Source organism: Neofelis nebulosa, chromosome 1, assembly GCF_028018385.1.
Source record: "Neofelis nebulosa isolate mNeoNeb1 chromosome 1, mNeoNeb1.pri, whole genome shotgun sequence".
Lineage (NCBI taxonomy): Eukaryota > Metazoa > Chordata > Mammalia > Carnivora > Felidae > Neofelis > Neofelis nebulosa.
Window position 1 is genome coordinate 226,802,686 of NC_080782.1, and position 18,865 is coordinate 226,821,550.

Below are 18,865 nucleotides of genomic sequence, written 5' to 3' on the forward strand. Positions count from 1 at the left end.
CACTTTTTATAATAAACTGATTATATTTACAAATGACCATAAAGAGTAATCATGGTGAGTTCATCTCTAAGGAATAATCAGGGTGAGTCCACATCAGTGAGAGATAGGGCAAGAGCCTATAAAGAAATCACATAATTTAGGGTTCAATATTTAAGAAATAATATTCCAATATCTTTTGAGCTGTTGGACTTGGTCCATAGAATTTAAACCACATCGTCTGCCTGTCGTCACACAAAAATTCCTTTTTAAAAAATCTTTAAAATCAGATTAGTTTTTCAGGTCAGAGGAGTGATTGGAAGTAACATTTTCTATCCTGTAATATATTCCTTTTACCCTCTTCACTTTCCATGAAAAGAAACCAGTCTAAGATTGCATGGCATCTCTGTCCTCAGAAAGCCTTCACACAAAAGTTTCCTGCCGGTCTGGCATGACACTGGGCACTCTGAGGTTTTCCTGTCCCTGCAGGCCCTAGAATATATTCAGGCTTGCAGCCAAGAATCAGGAGGTTGGAGTGCAGGGCCATTTGCCAGAATCTAAAACAGAGGAGCAGTTCACTTTAACACTAACTACACTTCGTGACATCCGTTTATTAAAGCATCTGTTGTCTCAGGGCACAACACTATTGCGGGAAAAGAACACCCCCCCTGGGATGCCCTGAGGATAAACCTCATCTCTACTCACAGAGCCCACAGAGGGTAGATCTCGTTTCCATCCTGACACGGTGAGATTTCCATGAAAGCAACCCAAAGCCCTTTGTAGTGAAGGTCGCACGTTCTAGAGAACAGAGCCCTAAGTCCCAAGCCAGCAGACTGAACGGGCTTCTCCCGTCAGTCACTGAGTAACTGCACAGGGCACCTGCCCTTCCTGTCGTGCATTGTGTCCATACACAAAGAGGATTTAGGTTAGAAAAACGCTTTAGCCTCAAGAACGTAGATGCTTGAGGCAACGGGTGTTCGTTACTGTGGTTGAAAGGGGACGCAGAGAAGATCTGAAATAAGGAAATAACTTCCACCTTCTATTCTCCTATTAATCTTGTTAACATATCTTCAGGTTCGTAACAAAGTGAACGTATATTCCAGTGATGGACATGTTGTCTTACACATCATGAAGCGTGCTTTCTTTTTGGGCCTGTATCACATGACACACTTTGTACACAGAACTGTTAGAACTCTAGACAGGTGCTCGCTTACCTCTTAGGTCTCTGGTGTTTGCCTAAGGCATAAAATAGAAGAATTAGAAACCTACAAAGTAAATATAAATACATCTCTTTATTCCAGTTCCAAAGTTCCCAAGAACTATGACAGGATTAGAACAATGCTCTCAAGAAAATTAATCAAAGTAATAAATTTGAAGGCTCTATGTGAATGGTAGGTGAAAACAGTAGTCCGAATACAAAGACTTGAGAAATCACATCCCTCTCGAAGGTGCCAAAATGCTGCACGAACTACCTGTTTGTACCACAGTATAAACCACAGTCTGCTCAGAGGGCAGGTGTGGCAAACAAAACAGAACAGAAGAGCCTTCTTCTGCTTAAACTCACCGAGGTCTGGCTCCTGGTTTGGCAGCATACCTTGCTGCTGTCGAAATACATTGATATTCACTAATGCAAGTCGCTGCAGGGGGACATATGGCAGGAAGGGATATTCTTTCCCCAGGAAAGTGAGTCCCTATACTCTCCCCGTCTCTTTATTTCCCTTTCCTTTTCTTCCCTTGGACTCAAATTCGATCCCCTACTTGTAACATTTTTGGTGACCGCCATATCCTCAGAAAATAAGACCCGCACTTTCCGTTGGGTATAAGGAAAGAAAAGTGTACCGTACCTTGTGTAAACTGAGAGACACTGTGGTTGCCTCTGTCCAGGTTGAGGAGATACCCATGTTGAGGGGCCTCCGTCACAATAAACCTGAGAGAAAAACGTAAGCTGTCTCTGTCCTCCACTTTCAATATTTTGCTTGTGATCATGAATCCCAAGTGGCCAGTAGCCAGAGTGCGAAGTGTAGAGGCCCCTTTGTTCACTGCAATTTGGGGGACGCTATCGTCAACAGGTAAGACTTGAATTTTCATCACTTGGGGTCTCCTTGTTTCAAATATTGTATCGGGGAAAACATAGAACTCTGTATGGGAACCATCAGTCACTGTGAAGGAGAAGCTGTCTTCATTTGACTCGGTGCCATCATGTCTGTAGCTGATTAAGTTTTCGTTCAGGTCTTGCTTGGTAAAAACCATGGCAGGTCTGGTATTGTTGAATAGGAGTTGACCATGAACAGGCACCTGCGTGACAGTGAACTTCAGGAGTTTGTCTGGAGTATCTTGGTCTTCGACAGTGAGCTCAAAGGGAGTGATCAGCTTGTTTTCACCCTCACTGACAACCAGGTTATGGATGGTGACCACTGGCTTTTTGTTGTCCACATCGCTAATGGAGATACGGAATGTCCGGAAGACCGGGTTATGTCCATCGGTGACCTGAAACTCAAAACTGTCCATCTTGACCTCATCGTCAGCTGTGTGGATGTAGTAGATTTTGTTGCCAGCCAGTTGGAGCTGAGAGAACGATGTGATGGATGCTCCAGGTTGATCTGTGCACTCTAAGTGACCTCTCATGGGAGCCCTGGTGATGGTAAAAACTAAGTTTTCATCAGGACTGTTCAAGTCACTAGTACTTAATAAGTCTGTTGTGAGGGTGACTTTACCACCTTCTTTCAAGGATACTCCCTTGCTTATCACATCCGGGAAGACAATGTCAACGCTCCCAACAGAAACATAAAAGTAGCGATCTATAAGCGCATTTATTCCATCAGTCACATCAAATTTAATTAGGTCCCGAATGCCCTCTTGTCCAAAATGGACGTACTGAATTAAGTTTCTGTCCACTTCATCCTGGGTAAAATTCATGCCCACTGTGATATTTTCAAAGGCACCTGCAGGTTTTCGTCTCTGTAATAAGCCATGTCCCGGCCCATAACGAATAACATAAACCAAAGATTTGTCTTCAGAATCTAAATCAGTTGCCATCAATATTTTGTTGTTGATGATTTTGGTTTCCCCAATTTCTACTTCTAGACCATTATTGATGGTCATTCTGGGGGTCTCATCATCAACTGGGATAACCATAATGAGGACCATCCTTTCCACCGAGTGCTTACCGTCTGTTAGTTTAATCACAAAACTGTCCTCCTGGGTCTCAGAATCATCATGCTCGTAAATAATGCTTGAACTCTCTATGATCTGGTCCAAGGTGAAGCTTTCAACCAACACTGTGCCATTTATCAGCTGATTCATGATGTGACCACGAGTGGGAAATTGGGTAATGGTGAACGTTAGATCATCCGGGGGAATGTCAGCATCAGCAGCATTGAGGATGGGTGTATCGATCACCAGACTCATGCCTTCCATCACCATAAATTCTCTCATAAATATTTCTGGCTGTTCGTCATTGGTGGGAATGATTATAATGGGAAAAAAATGTCTCTCTGAAAAGTTAATGCCATCAGAGCAACGAAATATAAACCGGTCTTCCACAGGTTCTACCCCTTTGTGGACACTCTGGACATAGTTAATGTGACTCTGCCTGAGGTCTTTCAGGGTAAAGGCACTTATGGCAATTCCTGCTCTTGATTTCTCAGAGCCTGGTGCTGGAGAAATGTTTTCAACATAACCGGAGGTAGGCTGAATAACTATAGTGCACAAGATGTCATCATTGAGGGAATCAATATCTTCAGCACTTATATGTGTTGAGGTTATAACACTTTTGTCACCTTCCATGACTATAAACCGTTCACCTACAGAAATTTCTGGAGCTTGGCTATCGACAGGGAGGATGGTCACCCACACAGTAACCCCTTGGATAGTACTGCCACCTATTACCCATTCTTGAGACATATCTGACAGACTCAGGTTAAAAGAGTCCCCTTTGGGCAACAGGCCTATCTCACCGCTTGTGTGGGCATAGACGACAGAGCCCTCTAAGATGTCCCTTTGGGTAAACTGCTCCGCCGGAACTCCGTTGACCAGGATTTCTCCATACAAGGGTGGGTCTTCCAGGAGGAAAGTCAACATCAAATCATCAGTGTCCCCATCAGTCCCCTTGATAACACTGGCAGTGAGTTCAGCAGCTCCATTTTCTAAAACGTCTAGGTATGACCCCAGAGTACCAGCAGGAAGGCTCAGCATGGGCACCTCATCACCTGCGGGCCGGACATTCACTCTGAGAGTGATGGGCACCACGTGGTGTCTGTCGCTGACCTCCAAGGAGCAGCTGTCAGTCAGGGACCCGTCCCCATTATGGACATAGGAAATCCGACCCTGTTTTATATCTTCCAAGCGGAAGACCTCCCCCACATGCAGCATCTGTCCAGACACTCTCATGTGGCCATGTTCGGGTGCCCGTGTGAGAGTGAAAGAGATGTGGGCTACATCGGTGTCTACATCATTCACACGTAACTCAGTCTCACTCAGGATGTGGTGGCCCTTCACCTGAACGGTGAAACCGGTGTTGAGGATCTCAGGCGGCTGGTTGTCCACGGGCTGCAAGTAAAGGGTGAAGGTGCCTGGAGCCACGTTCCCGGCTTGGTCCGCCACCTGGAATTGAAACTGGGCCACTCGGGCAGCCACTCCCAGTTCTCGATCCGGAGGTCTGTAGGCGATTTTATGGTGGTTGACCTGGGCTTGGGTAAAATGGGCCACCACGACTGAGGGGTTGTCGGTCAGGACCAAGGTGCCCAGGGGGGCTGGTGAGCGGTTTTCATCTGTGTCCGTGGGGGGCTGGGTCACGGTGTAGCGCAGCTCTCGGTCATCTGTGTCCAGGTCAGTGTAGCGCAGCCACTTTTTCCTCAGCGGCGTGAGCTGGGATTCTTGCACCACCATCCGAAGGGGACAGCCGCTGCCCAGCTCCGGAGGGAGGCGATCCACAGGATGGATGCGAATCGCAAACCTGTGTGGTCCAGACTGATTGGGGGGGTCATGGTTATCCTGGACTCGGAATGTGAACTGGTCCATCACGGGCCCAGGACTATGGGGCCCGGAGTGCCTGTAGAACAGCCTCCCCTCCGTTATGTCCCGCTGCCTCCACCCCGTCACCGTTTGCTCATAGAACGCTCCCTGTTTCCTCCAAGGGCCCCTGCTCAGCTCCTCTTCCTCGCGGGGAGGATGGGTTTGGCGGAGAAGCAGATGCCCTATGGTCGAGGAAGGCGACTCCAGCACAAAAAGCAGCAGAGGGTCATCTGAGTCGATGTCCGTTGCACTCAGGGCCAGGGGAAGGATGGGCGCCGTTTCACCCTCCGCCAGCGTCAGCCCCGTGTTAGCATTGAGGACTGGCGGCTGGTCATCCACAGGCACCAAGGTGATGGGGAACAAGAACTGCACCTGGTGCCTGCGTCCTCCGTCCACCATTCGAAGTACAAGGTTGTCACTCAGTGAGCCATCTCTGTCATCGTGATGGTAGACCACCTGGCCGGCTGCCAGCTCGGCCACCGTGAAGGTCTTAGGGGCAGAGTTGCCATCGGTGGCGCCCAGAAGGACAAGGTGACCGTGGCGGAGCCCAGCCACCACCTCTAGCTGCACTGCCTCTAGGTCATCCTCATCGCTGACGACCAAGTTCTGCGGTCCACTGCCTGCAGGGCCCGTCAGGGGCCGAGACTGGCCCTCATAGAGAATGAGACCGGTGTTCCGGGTGACCACGGGAGCCAGTGTGTTCATGGGCTTCACCACTACCATGAAGGCAAAAGGGTCTGAGGCTGCTCCTTCCGGGTCCACTGCTTCCAACTCCAGTTCAAAGAGACGCTCCTGGTCAGAGTCCTCAGAGGGGGGCTGGTAGGCAATCTTCAGGAGCCGCAGATCCCTCTGAGTAAAGGAGGAGAGGGGCAGGCTGCGGTCATCAGTACTCACTAGGTAGCCCTGGCCAGGCTGGAAGGGAGAGGTGAGGTTGAAGATCAGCAGGTCAGGGGGCGACTCGGCATCCTCGGCTGCCAGCATGTCTGGGGTCAGAGCCGTCAGTACAAACTGGTCCACCTCCATCATCATCATGGCCACGAAACTGGGCCTGGGTGCGGTGTTCTCCGCCCCTCCTCGGATTCTCACCAGCACCTGGAAGTGCTCACGTTTCAAAGGGGGTCTGCCCACAGGCGAACCCCGAGAGCGCAGCTCCACCACCATGGGCACCCAGTCCCTGTTCGGTGACCGACTGGGGGCTGTGTGACGGTAGCGCACCCCCAGCTCCTGGAAAGCTTTGCAGTCCATCAGGAGAGGCTCCGGGGCGCCCCCCTCGCTGGCTGGACCCGGGACCTGTGGGTAGTGGAGGAGCTCCCCATAGCGAGGCAGCGCGCTCAAGCCGGACAGGATGCCCACGCGACACTCCTCGGTCTCCGGCTGGTAGGCGAACTCCAGGCTCCGCGCGTCCAGGGCGTTGCTGGTCCCCAGCAGCTCCTCCACGACTAGGGGCAGGTTCCGAGTCACCACCTCCAGCTGGGTGAAGACCACCTCCACCTCCAGCACCAAGGGTAGCACTGCGGCCCCTCCCGGCGCGTCGTAGCGCAACTGCAGCCGAATGCGATCCCGCGACGGGCTGCGCGCGCCCAGGTGCGAGTAGCGCACCTCTCCCGGGCCGAAGTCGCACGGGAAGCGCTTGGGACTCAAGCGTCCAGGCCGCTGGGCCAGCGCGTCGTTGTCTAGCACGGTCACCGCGCAGCGGTCCCCCGGCTGCACCTGCAGCACCAGGTCCTGCAGCGGATCCAGCCAGACCTCACGGCCGAAGGGCACCCGGAGCCCACGGTTTGCCAGCACGATGGCCTCCTCGGCGGGGACCCCTGCAGCCCCCGCGAGATCCGGGGACAGCAACGCCGGGCCAGGGGCAGCGGGCTGTGCCAGGACGCAGCTTACCAGAGACAGGAGAAGCAGCAGCAGCAGCAACACCAGGCGGGGCGGCAGCGTTGGGATCTGCTGAAAACTGGTGGGGCTGGCCACCCCACCGGCGTGGGAGGCGAACCCGGGGGTCCTGGCCGCGTGCATGGTGCAGATATTAGGGCTCGGACAGGTCAGCCTGAGAGAGCACAGTCAGTCCCCGGGCAGGGAGCAAGAGACCTCTCCGCAAAGTGCCAGGAACTCCGCACTGGGTAGCCGCGTCTGGGCCGGGATGGAAAGTTGCGCGGCGCGGGCCGGGCTGGCGCAGCAGAGGCGGCTGAACCTTCCCGAACGTCCGGCTCCGCCGCCCGCGGCTCACGCGCTGGGAGAACCGAGTCCCCCGCCCAACTCCTGCTTCCCAGGTCCCGGGACCCAGAGCTTTGAGGGAAATCCCTCCCCCAGCACCCCTTGACTCCAGTCCTCCCAGGAGGCCAATCGTCGGTCCCGGGAGGAGGCCCCGAGTTGAGGGTTGGGTAGTGGTATCTGCCAATCAGCTCCTAGGGGCGGAGGCGGGGAAACGGCGCGGTGGGGAGGAGGTGCAGGGTGCTACAAAGTTGTCTTGGAAGCGAGGGGCTAGCGGCCTGACGCTGCCCAGCTTTGCTCGCGCTCCGCTCGGGCTAGGGGTTCCGGCAGAGGAGCCGAGGCACGCGTCTGGGCTCGAATCAGTCCTTCAGCTGCCTGGGACCCAGGATTACCCACTGTCGCCCGCACCTCCTCCAATTCGATGCAGCCTCGCGCGGAGGAGTGTGCGGTTATTGCTCACAGACGTTTGCAAACCCGAGAGGAAAGTTATTGGCAATGTTGCGTGTGTTTGAATCGAAACCCAAGAGCAGTTGGATGGAAACTCTGGGGCATTTTTGCAAGAGAAGGATAGCTGGAATTAAAAGCCAAGGCTACAGCAGGTTGCTCACCGCCCCCGCCCCCAACACACACACACACACACACACACACACACACACACACACACACACACGCCCCACCCCCGCCTGCTGCTGTCTCCTCGTAAATTACAAGGGGGCACAGTCCTTGGATTGGCGAGCTTTAAATAAGTCCCTCCTTTGCAACCAAAGTTCTGAGTAAAAGGGGAATAAGGGGTGGGGAGGGGGGACGTTTGGAATGCGTGAGAAATGCAGTCCGATCGGAATCGCGAGACTAGCACCAAAAAATAGATTGTAGGGAATGTAGCCCCCAGGCTCTCCCAAAGCCGCCGCTGTTCAGGTAGTTGTCGTTAGAAACGTTCCTGTTCTCTTCGCAGTAATTAGACCAAGTGCAAACTAAACCTACTTGTCAGCGTCACATTTCTTTGCATGCCAAGAGAATTGATAAATATCCGGAGGGCGTAACGAAAATAGGTTAGCTCCCATTTCAGTCGGCTGGTTGTTAAGTCAGATCTTGAGCTCTTCCTGCCCCCTTGTGTTTGTCCGGTTTCAGGAGCGTGTGGATTCCCCTTCTAAAGAGTTTCTAACAGCACCCCTCCTCTCCAGCGTCTTGGGGGGGGGGGGGGGAGAAGAAGATGGAAAAAACTCTTGTAGTTAATAAACCAACCATTTCCCGATTCGTTTCTTGAGCAGTCTTGCTTACTTATCCTGATCAATATGTTTTATTTTAGATAATATTCTTTCCTGCTCAGTAACACAAGTCGGATTCTTAGGTGGAATATAGAATTGGAACTATGGTCATCCTGCCCTTTCCAGTTTAAAGGTAGTTTAGATTTGGGGAAGAAAAGAGTGCAAGAAACTGTCATGACATTTTAAATTTCAGCCTAGATTGAAGATATAAAATGCATATGTGGGTACATTTCAGTAAGAAGTATTTGTCTTATTAACTCTTCTGGGTCTTTAGCCTGAGTTTCTCCAGTCCCGAATTTTGATCTCTGCCTGGCACACTCATAGCTATTTTTCCAGGCCACAGCACTCAGCCTCTCTACAGAGTATAGCTGGGAAGTGTCGGATTCTGTTCCAGAAAGGCCACTGGGCAGTGTCTGTCCCTGGGAGTTAGAGAAGGAAAGTTCTGAAATTTTTCAAAAAGAAGCAAGGGAGAGAGAGAGAGAGAGAGAGAGAGAGAGAGAGAGAGAGAGAGAGAGAGAGATTAATTTAAAGGAGCCACTCATACAAGCGAACAACATTTAGTTAATTAAACATTAATTGAACTTATTCCTTTTTCTTAATGCTTTGCACTTTGGGGCAGCTTTTAGCTCCCACTTATAACTGATGAATACTTTTCACAATTTAGTATAAAATGAGCATCCACAAACATAGAAGGGATAGGGCTGAAATTTTAAACCTATGAGAAAACCCCCATCCAAATCCATCAGTTTCCAATTCGCTTTGGCATTATTATTTCATAACTTCTTATAAAATTATTCGTCATTGCAAACAGAGTTCAAACTGCAGTGACAGAGGGACGTTTTATTATGTCCTGTTCACAAATAAAACACAGGGAAAGATGCCAAATGAAATAGAACATCAGTGTCAGAATATGGTTCTTTATAGATTATATTCCAAAGTTTGGTTCCATGCTTTGAAAAATTTCAGCTGGAGGAAGAGATTATTCAGGCATTGTGACTCTGGGTGTGTTCTCACCAGAATCAGATCAACACCCTGACCCTTGATGCTTCCCAGTGGCTCCAGGGTTTTCCTTTCTTCCTTTTAAAGTCCAACTCTGTTTGACTTGCAAGCAATGATAAGATCAGCATTTGAAGTATGGTAGTATGCCTGAAGGGCAGAGTTCAATATGTTGTTTCATGGTAAAAAGAATAGAGGTCCACATTTATTTTTAAGTAGCCTAAGGAAATCAATACACTATAATCTTTTTTTGACTTTTTAATTTAGCCTGCCTTGATTGAAGTGATGGAATGATTCTTAGGAATTACTTTTTTTGGAGGAGGGGTAAATGCCTTATTTGTTGTTGATTTTTTTAAATCACATAGAAGGTACTGTTAGTTGCTTAAGTATATTTTTCAGTGATGATTATTGAGAAAAATGAAATATTAAATTCTCATCTGAAAGCAAGTATTATTGCTTTAGGATATATATCTCTTTAGGATAAATATCTCAGTTTTTAAAAGATTGCTACACTTAAATTAGCAAGGAAATATTATTCTATGACCAACAGTCTTAATGTCATAAGGGGTAAAATAAGTTGGCAAACTTGTAATTCTTTAAATCTGAGTTTAATTATTCAGTTCTCACTTTCGTAAACCTTGTAACTCTCACTGTGCATTCTCTGGGCAAAATATCCTTTAAAATAAATTCTTAAATTTGCTTAGCATATGAAAAACACACTAAAATGCCTCCTCGAATCAACTTAAAGCTAAAATTATTCATTGTTAAAACTCAAATGATCTCTGACCTAGGGTTAAGCACCAGAGAACTAACTTATTTCCTAAAATGAAGAAGGTTGTGTGATGAATTCAAGATGCAAAAAAGGATACTCAAGTGCAAACTGAAGGCGAGTCTGGGGCTCTGGTTAAATTTACATCTGGTCAAATTTTGAATGTTACACTGCCATTCCAGAGTTTATTTCACTTTTTTTTTTTTTTTGAAATGTTCCTCGCCTGGCCTTTAAGACTCCAAAAGAAGAAGATCGCTTCAAGGACACCTGTAGAGTGCTTACAGACGAATGTTTGGGGCTTTATACTAAGCATGTTTAATAGTTCTCAATAGAATTTTATTCTTTGATAGCTTCAAAGCCATTGCTTGCCTGCAAACACCAAACTTAACAGCTTGCAGAGCTCCGCTGAAGGGGTAGACAGCTCTGGGCTGATTGACGGAGACCTGGGTTCCAGGCTTGGCTCTGACATCAACCATGTGACTCGCAACAATTCTCTTTCTTTTGCAACTACGGTCTCCATGACTGTAAACCAAAGGGCTCCTTTTTTTTTTTTTTTTTTGGACAAATTCCCTTTTGGCTCCCCTTTTGTTTTGGTGTTTGGTGCCATAAGACCATATTCATGGATGACCTGCCATTTTGCTTCCTCCTGTCACTTTTTAGTTGACCACACTCCTTCTCCCTGCAATACTCTCCTTAACTGACTGTGGGAATCAGTCGGGAATTGAAGATCTTGCAGACCACTTGCTGTGACTTCCTCATTTCATGAGGGGAGGAAACAGAATCCAGGAGGTGAAGACCCAGGAGTGGAGCTGGAAAGGAAGAGAGATTACCAACTGACTGCAAAGTCAGTGTCCATATCCTACCTTAAGCTCCAATTCAGCCTTTAAGGATGATGTCAAGTATTTACTCCCCCGTGGAAACTTTGTTCATCTATGCAATTTAGTACAAGCCATGCCTCTTTTGACTCTCTATACCACCTCCTTCCCTCTGCGCCATATGCTTTTGCTTGTATTTCTATTATGAGATCACTCTTACTGTATGTTGTGTTATAGTCATCTGTGTTCTTGTTGTGCCCTTCACTATTTGGAAAGCATCTTGAGCTCACAGCCTGCATTTGCTCATCCTTTACCTCCAGAAAGATTTTAATAAATACTCGTTATATGAAATTAGGTCACAATCTATCATTTCCCAAGCCAAGTCACTTGAAAAAACTCAGCCAGATTTTGCAACAGCTTTACAAGGTAGCCAGGTATATTATTCAGTTTTCTTGGGAGCAAGCAACAGAAACTGACTGGCTGAATTAAGCAAAAATGAAACGAAAAGGTAATGAATTGCTCCCATAATTTCTGGAAAGGCAGCAACATAAGGCTCAGAGAAGTGAACATGAACCAAAACCCAAAGCTTCTGCTGGGTAATGGTCTGGTGGGGACGGCACTAAGCCACTGCTGAACACTGGAGCCTGCAGGTGACACTCACACCGTGGCCAACACTATGTTTGAGTCAACAGCCCTGAAATCCTCCTCTGTTCTTGGACTCAGATGTCACTGCAGCCAATGACCGATGATTTTCCTCACTCTGTCACTGTAAAATCAAAGGTCCAGGCAGGATTGGATTATCCAAGCTGAAGTCATAGGCCCACCCCCTGGCTGCCAGAGGCATGGGGAGTGTATGTGGGGCCTTTTTGACCTCCTGGGTTTGAGTGACCCCCCCCCCCTTACTACCAACATTCATATTGTGGGTATTTCTCACCTAGAAGAAAGAAGACCACATTTGAAGGAGGCAAATACAGCCTGCTCATCACAACAGGTTAAATAGCAATATTACCATTTTATGTTTGAGAACACAGAGACATAGCAGGGTTCAGTGATTTTTTTTTCCGGTTCATACAGTTATTGACAAAACCAGAATTAAATAAATCAGATGAAATAAATTAAAAGAATAAGTAGTCTCTTCTAGTCTGCTTTTTATTTTACATTCTGAAATACACCGTTTTTACTTAAAATTTTTTTTTAATGTTTAATTTATTTTGAAAGAGAGAGAGTGCGCATGTGAGCAGGGGAGGGTCAGAGACAGAGAGGGAGAGATAGAATACCAAGCAGGCTCTGTGACACAGTCAGCACAGCGCCTGACATGGGGCTCGAACTTACGAACCATGAGATCATAACCTGAGTCGAAATCAAGAATCAGATGCTTAACCTACTGAGCCACCCAGATGCCCCGCCATTTTCTACTTTTAAGGATATTTAGCAAAACTTCCTACTTTTTTCTTACTCAGAGAAAGCGTTATTGAGCACTACAGAGTGGGTTCTGTAGTTATTGAGCACTACAGACGTGGTTCATGATAGCCTTATCTTCTGATAGCCTTTGGTAATGGGGATTCCTGGATGTACACACTTGGGAACCTACTCAAGCCACACAATTGTCAAAATCTTTCTTGTTAAAGAAAGTCATACATGGAGGAGAGGAAGAGGGAGGTCAGCTTACTGTGGCCACAGAGGCGTGGGCTGGGCCAGCAGTAGGAACTCAGTGTGGCCCGAGGGTCAGCACAAAACCCTGACTTGGCACCGTTGAAACAGTTTTCTCAAAGAGTTGGCTTGTCCCTTGTTAACATCTTTTACGCCAATGATCCTGGGGGATTAATATCCGTGGATTTTCCACTTGTAAGTTTTCAAACATAACTCAGAATGAAATGGAATTTAAACATTGTTTAAACAAGAGACCACTACTCAGCTGAACCAACAAGAACTAAACAAAGAACAAATAAGGGGGAGAAAGTTCTTCTCTTATTGGGATTTAAATTAAAAAATAACTTTATGGGAGGACTTCTGTATGTTTCTTACAGCAATCGTATTTTTTTGACTCTTAATAATAGGCCTCCATGGAAATAGTCCCCGTGTCCTTGGCATACACAATGGGAAATTTAACAAAAGGCCCTCTGAAACGGAGTACCTTCTCCTGTGTACATCTCACATGAATTAAGTTCTGTAGGACAGAGTAATCTAAGGGATAAATTTAAATTAAAAAAAAAGATGTATATAAGTCTAATGTGAGGTGCACAGTGCACACAGTTGTAGAGGGGAAAAATCTTCTTTACTTTGGTAACAGCTTTAAAACAGATTTACAAAGTCATAACTTACAGACACAATCACAGATTGGTTTTTGGGAATTATTCTTTAGGATGAATCAAGTTTTGAGAATGACTTCATGGATAAGCTGCTTAAAAATTTCCAAAAATCATCTCTTGCAATTTTTATTTATGAATCAATCTCCAGATGTCAATTTTCAGCAACCTTCTTGCCTCTACTGGAAAGACTCCAGCCTTGCTCTGGCCAGTGCCATGCTGAGGATCTCAAGCAGTGTTCCCGAATCGCTCCCTCGAGGGCGAGTCCTATTATCTTTTGGCAGGCTCCCCAAATTCCAGTTTCCCATCCCCTACCTTCCTGTCTAGCGTTTAACTTTCACCATCTAGATTAGATGGTCATTTGGTTGCCATGGAAATCCTCCAATGACAGAAAACTCGCTGTTCTGGGTGGAAGTCAGGTTTATCCCTGAAAAGCTGTAATTATTAGAAAGCCCATCCTTCTGTAGCATTGAAACTGCCTTCTTGTGATTTCCATCTGTTCTCTTCTCTGGCATGAAGTGGATTCTATCTACTCCTTCTTCCACATGACAGCTCTTCAGGTATTTGAGGTCAACAATCATATCCCCACCATGTTATCCTTTCTCCAGACTAAATAGTGCTGCTTCACTCAACTGTTCTTTGTGACATGTTCCCAGAGCCCTTGCCATTTTGTTTGCTGGTTTTCAGTCTTTTAAAAGGTGGCACCAAGACCACAATAGCTTTCTTGGGATTGCACAACTCATAAGTGACTGGGCTGGGATTTGAACTCAGGTAGTGTAGATCCAGTGATTGGGTTCTTCTGTACTAGACAATTCTGTCTGTCAACACTGTGCCTCAATTATTTGTGGTTTAGGGATATTTTAAGTAAAATAAGCTACATAATCTTCCTAAATATATTTTGAAATGGTAGAAGGGAACTAACTGGAAAGATCCCCAGCCCCATTTATACCTTTCAAACTCTCAAACAAACAAACAAAACAACAGTGACAAAAATTAAAAAGGAAAAGGAAAGAATAGGAATGCTAAATTATGAAGGGTGTATACACTGTTATCACATTTATTGGAAAGGAATTAGTTTATTATTAGTATATTATTTAGTTCCCAGTGAATGGATGATATTTTTATTCCTTTGAAGTAGTCATTGCAATTTCAAAAATTTATCCTAGGAACTAATCCAAAGTTGAAATAAACTCTGTATAAATAAAGATGTTTATGGTAATATTATTGATTTTGAAAAGTCACCAAGCAAAACTAAATGTCTCTAAAAGAAAATGGAAAGATTGAGGAAAATCTAGTATATTGATTCATTATATTGGTATGTATAATTTAAAAATGTTAATTATGTCAGGTAACAACATGGAAAATGCATAATATTAAATATGTTTACTATGATCCCAATGTACAAAAGTAATAATGGACAAAAACTAAAGTAATATGCAAAACAGGAAATCATCATTGTGCTATATTGGTGGGTTCTTGGATGGCATTTTTTTTTAGTTACCATATTTGTTGAATTTATAACAAAAGAAATTTAAGAATTAGTTTATTCAGATTTGTCTTAAAAACGACACCAAATTCTTTTGAAAGGTGAGCTGAAGTCCCACTCTTGAACTGAATTTGTGCAATAATTCAACATACTTAGGCGTGAGTGCTTAAGATAAGTATTGGTCGTGCTATAAATTGTAATTCTTCCTCTCTCTTAATAAGTTGGCTTGCACCCTAATAGCAATTATTATAATAAAAATAGCATATACATGATGCTTCATCAATGTGCTAGATGGCAAACATTGTTGCCAGAAATGCAGACATTTTCTTACTATTATATCAGGTGGCCTATGTCTGCCACGTTTATAAGCCTTTGCATTTTAAGACAGTGAGTAACTTGTAATTAAGGACACACAAAATGAAATGTGGGCAGGTAGTGCTTCATAACCAATGTTAATGATCATATATCTTTATCCAATAAATTATGTATATATGAATAACAATTTTCAATACAAAGCGTATTCAGAGTAATGTTATTTATTGAGCTGAAAAATCTGGGAATATCATTTATGCGGCTTACCAACTTGTACATAGAGTAATACTGGAAATGATTTGTAAGCTGCTGATTCAGCTATTCAGTGATTTCTAAAGTTCAATACAAAAATATCTCTTCCTAGCTTTACACCTACTTATTGTGTGTGTGACCTTACAAATGTTGCTTAATTTCTGTTCTCTGAGTCCTTTGATTATTTTTTAAAATTATTTTTCATTGAACAAGACATATCATTATTGCCTTATGGTAAGGATCAATATACTTATGTTACATTAAAAATAGGTTTTTAAGTATTATACTAATATCTAAGATTTGGGGTAAAAATCTCAGTCTTGCCCTACAGAATCTATATTCAGGCTGAATTATTCAATGACTTAACTTACTTAAATGTGTAAATGTAATGTGTGCTATTTAATCTTTATAAATAATTAAAATTGTATAATTACATCCGTTATTGAAAATTTTGAAGTCTTATTCAATTTAGTCTTGCCAAGAAACATTATCGCCGACATCTTGTATGTATGAGAAGTTACAAAATGGATACAAGGCAGAATGTAGGACTTAGAATTAACAAGAAATCACTTTACACGATATGGTAGGTAAATGCTGTCTTTTTATACATGAGGTAATGCTATTGAGTCATTGGCTCTGACTCTGTCCATACCTACCACCTTGACCTCACTAACTCCATGTCCCGAGCAAACAAAACAACACCAGGAAATCAATTTAGATGAATATGTTTATTCAACAAGTGCTATTATTATTATTCATAATATTTTGGGTTGCTAGGGCCAGATCGGATGATTAGGGGGGTTGCAGGAATAAGGAGAAAAAAAGAAAGACTTGAACATTTGGAAGTAAGAATATGTTCATAACAAGTAATTCAAGGAAATAGTTTTTGAGTGCTTATTATGTGCAAGGCTAAGCAGCTGAGATTTGAATTGATACAGGAAGGAGATCATTCCTCATTAATGAAAATATCCGTTATACACAACGAAATGCGTCCATCTTACTTTAAATGAACGAATGTATTTTTAACTTAATAATGAATCCAATACATTTAAAAAAACCAACACCTCGAAACGAATTTTTCTAATTGTTAGTGTTGTTCTGTTTTGTTTTTGTAAAATGTAATCATATTCTTTTCTACTACTTGTAAGAATATTCAGGTTTCTCACCTTCCTTGCTTTTTAAGGAAGCTTACTAGAATAATAGGTGACTGGAAAAACAAGAGAAGTGAACTCTACTGAAGCAATTTCTGGATTTCCTTAGAGTTTTCGAATTCATATTGCTTCAAACGTAATGCACCTAGTGTTTTCCACAGCTTATGCACCATTCTTATCTTTGGCATTGATTTCTTGGAAGGAAAAAATAGTTTTCTACTTTGCTTTCAATTAGATTCTTTGGGTTTTCTGACTTAGTGCATCAAAATCAGTATGCAGCATTAATAAGACCAGTAGCTATTTTCCATATGCCCAGTGCTCATGATTTTGAACTTAGAGTTGATGATTCATACCTTGTCCTGACCTTTAGTGTTTTGATCATCAAATTGGATAGACCAGATTGGAATGATTAGAAGGAACTAAGGGACACTGGAAGAGAATTAAGAATAATATATAACTGAATAATGAATGTTGCAAGGTGGATTAAACGACTGTGTTCGGGGGGGAAAAGGTACATCAGGTACTTGAAGTAAGAAATAGGAGGGTTTAATGAAGGATGTGGGCTTGAGTTGGAAATCAAAGGATGAGTTTGGATAAATGAAGAGAGAGGAGTGCCTATTGGCCAAGGGAATACATGAGACAAAGTTTAGAGGTTTGGTTAAACCTGCATCTTAGCAGTAGATAGTCATGGTGAAATGAGGCTTTTTATTGGTATAAGGAAAAGTATTGACAAATAGGCTGTGGTTGCCCAGGTTAGAGATTCACCAAAACACCAACAACAAAATATTACGATTTAAAAACGCGAGAAGAGGTAGCTCTTGGAGATTTTGAATGCCATGGACAATTAAAGTAGTATTTTAGGGAGATTAATCTAATAGCTAGCTCTCCTCTCTGCAGGGTGAAAAAGAATATAGTACCTAGGACATCATTGCAATGGAATGATGGTGTCACTGCAGAAATAAGGAGAAAAAGAAAACTCTAACATGGCAGGAAGTAAAAATATAACCATAGCAGGTAATTTGAGGAAATAATCACTGAATGTTTATTGTATGCAAGGAACTATGCTAAGAACAGACAGGAGCATAGAGAATAAAGAAGAGAGAAGAATTAAAGACGGCTGTATGGTTTCTAACTGGAAGAGTGGAAAATGGATTTCACAAGGAACGGAAGAGGAGCTGTTAGGACTCTATCTAGAAGACTTTAATGGGCCCAAAGGACTGAAACTCAACGCAATCTAAGTAAGAGATTTTGCTGCAAGTTTTTTCCAAAAGAGCATGCGTTAACATACGTGTGCACACACCCACATCTGCCATCAAAGGAAGAGAGGCTATAATTATATACACAAGGATGGTAAGTTTCTTTGATCTATTCCTGGTGTAAGACTGTTATGTTCAAAGATATTCATAATGGGCTCTGCTTATGGTGAGCAGTTGTAATGTCTCACACTCCAGTGAGTACTTTTCTACTCACTCTTTTCACTTTTATTTGGACTTTGAAATAATAGAATTACAATATTTTAAATGTGCACCTTGCAACTTAAATTCTAGAATGTGACCTGCTTTTCATTATGCACTATAAATATTCTTTTTACTCAACTCATTTCATTGAAACTACACTGCATGAACCTTCTTTTTTTGTGCCAAATTAATATTTTGTGGCAAATTCATACTTATTCCTCCTAACGCCTCAAGATTCCTGCATGTTGATATCTGTCTGGCTCTGTATTTGACTACAGCTTTCCAGTGTAGGCGGATGGTTTTTATAAAAATATGCAGTTGAGCTAGATGAATCTTAACTCAGAAAAATAAATATATATCTTTGGGTTTGGGGTTTTATCTAGAAACATATTGCTTTTATAGGTATGCTGATGTAGACATACGATATTGCAGAAGATTATCTTTTTTTCTCCCTTAGGCCTTGATGGAATATCTGAGTTTAGCTGTTTACTGTCTCTGTTCCCTAAAGCATGTGGCTCACAGTGCTCACAATATTATTGTGTTTCCAGACAGGCTACTGTGGCTGCTTAAAAATAATATCTTGATGCTGATTCTGCTGGGCTGGCCCCTGACTGTAGGAGAGATATTAAAAGAATAATAGAATTATATATATATATATATATATATATATATATATATATATATGTATTATATATATATACATATATATATAATACGTATATATATAAAATATGTGTATATATATAAAATATGTGTATATATATATATATAAACATACATACCATATGTAATAGAAATTTTGAAAGTTTACAAAACATTCCTCATTTTGAGAGAGTATTACTATGATGTCATCTGGGAG

General features: G+C 43.6%; 1 protein-coding gene across 3 annotated transcripts in view; it reads right to left on the reverse strand.

The window, feature by feature from the left end:
* Positions 1-7,266, reverse strand: part of FREM2 (FRAS1 related extracellular matrix 2) — a 172,154-nt gene extending 164,888 nt beyond the window's left edge. For all 3 annotated transcript variants that reach the window (XM_058686767.1, XM_058686776.1, XM_058686785.1), the window contains exon 1: positions 1,821-7,266. In XM_058686767.1, coding sequence (XP_058542750.1) covers positions 1,821-7,002 — 5,182 coding nt within the window. In that variant the 5' untranslated portion in view covers positions 7,003-7,266. The remainder of the gene's footprint in view (positions 1-1,820) is intronic.
* Between the last annotated feature and the right edge of the window lie 11,599 nt (positions 7,267-18,865).